This window comes from Bactrocera latifrons, unplaced genomic scaffold, assembly GCF_001853355.1.
Source record: "Bactrocera latifrons isolate USDA-ARS-PBARC rearing strain unplaced genomic scaffold, ASM185335v1 scaffold_145, whole genome shotgun sequence".
Lineage (NCBI taxonomy): Eukaryota > Metazoa > Arthropoda > Insecta > Diptera > Tephritidae > Bactrocera > Bactrocera latifrons.
This window is the reverse complement of record NW_017534908.1, coordinates 679,427-682,665: the sequence shown is the minus strand read 5'-3', so window position 1 is coordinate 682,665 and position 3,239 is coordinate 679,427. Positions and strand designations below refer to the sequence as shown.

General features: G+C 33.7%; 1 protein-coding gene across 1 annotated transcript; it reads left to right on the top strand.

Annotated features, from left to right (window-relative positions):
- Nucleotides 1–591: 591 nt before the first annotated feature.
- Nucleotides 592–2,346, top strand: LOC108965684 (protein Aatf). Its single transcript, XM_018928258.1, has 2 exons — nucleotides 592–2,093; nucleotides 2,164–2,346. The coding sequence occupies exons 1-2, from the start codon at nucleotides 679–681 to the stop codon at nucleotides 2,267–2,269; spliced, it is 1,521 nt and encodes a 506-aa protein (XP_018783803.1). The 5' UTR covers nucleotides 592–678; the 3' UTR covers nucleotides 2,270–2,346.
- Nucleotides 2,347–3,239: the final 893 nt, after the last annotated feature.

The window sequence follows — 3,239 nt, the reverse complement described above, 5'->3', positions numbered from 1 at the left end:
GAGTTCAATTAAATTACTATTTTATACACTATTGCATTGTGCTTTATTACAGCGATTTTGGACGACATGGCGTATGAGTAACTTTAACTTCGCATGGATAAGGCCATCAAACTCGTATGTAGCTGCGCTTAAAATTGAAATAAATGCGGTGAATAAAAATGCTTAAGCATATAAAATACATATGAATATATAAATAAAAACTCAATCAAACCCTTATTATGCACATTTAGTGCCATTTGTTTTATTCCTCATCCATGGTAATTCAAAATACTCATTAGATATCAATTTCGATATTGCTATGGAGTTGTAGCGACTACAAATATTTTATTCCGACGAAGTCTACTACATTCTGAATGTACATACATCTATAAATTAATATATATACTTACATATATATAACGCGAACATTGATAATAATACTTGTATTAACACATTTTTTTATAAAGAAAAAACAGAAAATATTCTAAAAATTTCTATATCGATAGAAGTTATTTATGAGTATACTGTTATCGATAGTCGAAACTATCATTATAATACGACGGCAACTCTACGGCACAGACAACAAACAAACAGCTGATTACAGCATTTTAGTTGGATTTGCATTTTGCTTCATTGACATTAATGTCTTTAATCAAAAACAAAATAAATATTATCATAAATAAAATATAATATATCAAAATGCTGCGAAAAAAGACCTCAAATACAAAAACTGTGTCGGATAAAATTTCAGAGTTGTTAGCACGTAACGCCAACGGTGAAGATGATAGCAGCGATGAGCAAAATGAAGACCCACGTGTGGAGGAGGAATTCGATGAATACGATTTGCCGGATGCACGCTCATCAGATATAAGAAAACGCAATGTAAAGCTGTTATCAGAGCAAAGTGCGCGTTATAGAGGGAAAATATCATCGCGAAATGAACTTGACGAAGAGGATGAAGAAGATTCTTCAGCAGATGAGCAAAGTGACGAAGAACAACATGAAGATGTTGATGAGAGTTCCTCCGAAGATGAAGATGCTTTAGGGGCGTTCACTAAAAAGTTGAATGGTGGTGTTAGTACGAAAGCTATAGCTGTGTCAGCAGAAGATGACAGTGAAGATGATATGGATTACAGCACTAATATTGAAAATTCAAGTGAAGAAAGTAATGAGGATGGAGTTGAGGATGAGGAAGAAGGCGATGAAGAAGAGGATTACGAAAATAGTGATTATGAAGATGGCGCAGAGAGTGAAGACGATGCTAGCGAAGAGGAGCACGCAGAGGGTACAGATATAATCGCTGAAACAAATCGTCAAGCTGAGGTGCAGAAAGGACAGTGTGTACAAAATCAGCTACAAATTTGGGAACGTTTATTGGAAATGCGTATACATACGCAAAAAATACTTAGCAAATCCAATCAGCTTCCTGCACCTAATACACTGAAAGCACATCAACAAGATAGTGAAAAATTAAGCAACATATCGCGTGAATCAGTTAGCAGTGTTAGTAAATTGCTTAGCACTTTGGTTCAACTACAAAATGCTTTTGATCAGCAATTTACGGAACAACGCAATGCATTGAAGAAGACGTTAAAACGGGCGCTACCCCAACATGATACTGAAGGAAACAACGCTGTGCCAATAAAACGTTTTGCTGAACACATTGATGAACATTTCCAAGAATTTAAACCCTATCGCAACTCAGTACTGCTCAAGTGGGACGATCGCACTAAATTGCTAACACCTGGTGCTGGTGCTAAGAAAAAATCGCTCTCTGAAGATTATGACATCATACGTAAAATTGAAAATACGTTACAAAATCGCAGCACACTCATTGAAAAATCGCAAACATCTAAAGACGGGGATGAGGCTACTACAGATAAAGAACTGGTTGAAAATGGTAATAGTGAAAATAAGCAAAAGTCCAAAAGAAATGTGGAACTTTATGATGATAGCGACTTTTATCATCAGCAACTGCGTGAACTTATCGAATATAAGAGCAACACATCCGTCAGTGCCAGTGAAGTGACGCAACAGTACATGGAGCTGCAGAAGTTGCGTCAAAAAATGAAGAAAAAGGTCGATACACGCGCCAGCAAGGGACGTAAATTGCGGTGAGTATGATAAGCAAATAAAAATTAATAAATTTCACAAAAAATTTAACAATTACAAATTTCATTACAGTTATACGGTGCACAATAAGCTGATAAATTTCATGGCGCCTGACGACACATCGACATGGACGGAGGAATCGAAAGAGGAATTGTATAGATCATTATTTGCTGCTTAGATTATTGTTATGTGGAAAAGTGGAACGTGTAAATAAAATGAACTGTGCCTGTGTAAAAAATTAATTTGCGACTGTTATCCTGCTTTTGTTTTTCTTGTTCTCGTCATTTTTAGCGTTTTTTGCCTAAATTGCGTTTCAGTTAAAAAGCTCATATATATTTTATTTTTCTATTATTTATTTAATAAACATAGTCGTTGTGTCAAGTGTGCGCACAACTTGTAAGTTTTCTGCGTTATTAATACATGTATTAATTATCCTCATTATTCAAGTGCCTTAGTAGTTTTGCAATGCCAAATTGTATTTTTTTTTTTTAATTACCATGATATCTCAATCTCCGCTTTAGCTTTTTCACTAAAACTATTTTTTTTATTTCTTCTGTTTTTTATTATAGTAGTTGCTTCAGACATTGTTATTTATTATTCTATTGCAATTCTTGTAAAAATTATTGTATGCTATTTTTTTAGAGTTATGTAGGTAGGTATGTATATTGTATGTGTCCATAATAGGTGTAGAAAAAAGTGGTTAATAGTTGCCGTGTCGTTTTTTATATCAGAAAAAATTAAACGAGAACACCAAATAGTTGTAACAGCATAACAAGAAATATTTTCAACCACAACAGCTGTTTGATGGGCAAAATCGTTTTTTTTTTTCATTTGCAAATATCGAGTGTAGATTTATTTGAAATTTTTAAGTTAAAACCGATAAATAGTTTCGGAGTTTGTTACAATTTTTAGCATAGTGAATAATACTTTTCTTTTGGTTTCCAGTTTGAGGTAATTTTAAGCAGAAAAATCTTCCTCACCACAAGATAACTTTCTTCGAAGATCTTCCTGGCAATCGGATGCGCTTGAAAATGTATATCGGAAATTAAAATTAAACACCCATTATTAAAATATAAATATACTTTTTCTGATTTTCCAATCGGAGCAACTAAATCCAAATCGACATGTATTTTACTGGTAGTAGAAAC

Coding starts and splice junctions, on each gene's coding strand:
- LOC108965684 (XM_018928258.1), top strand. CDS start 679: ATGCTGCGAAAAAAGACCTCAAATACAAAAACTGTGTCGGATAAAATT. Junction 2,094..2,163: donor AGCAAGGGACGTAAATTGCG/GTGAGTATGATA, acceptor ATTTCATTACAG/TTATACGGTGCACAATAAGC.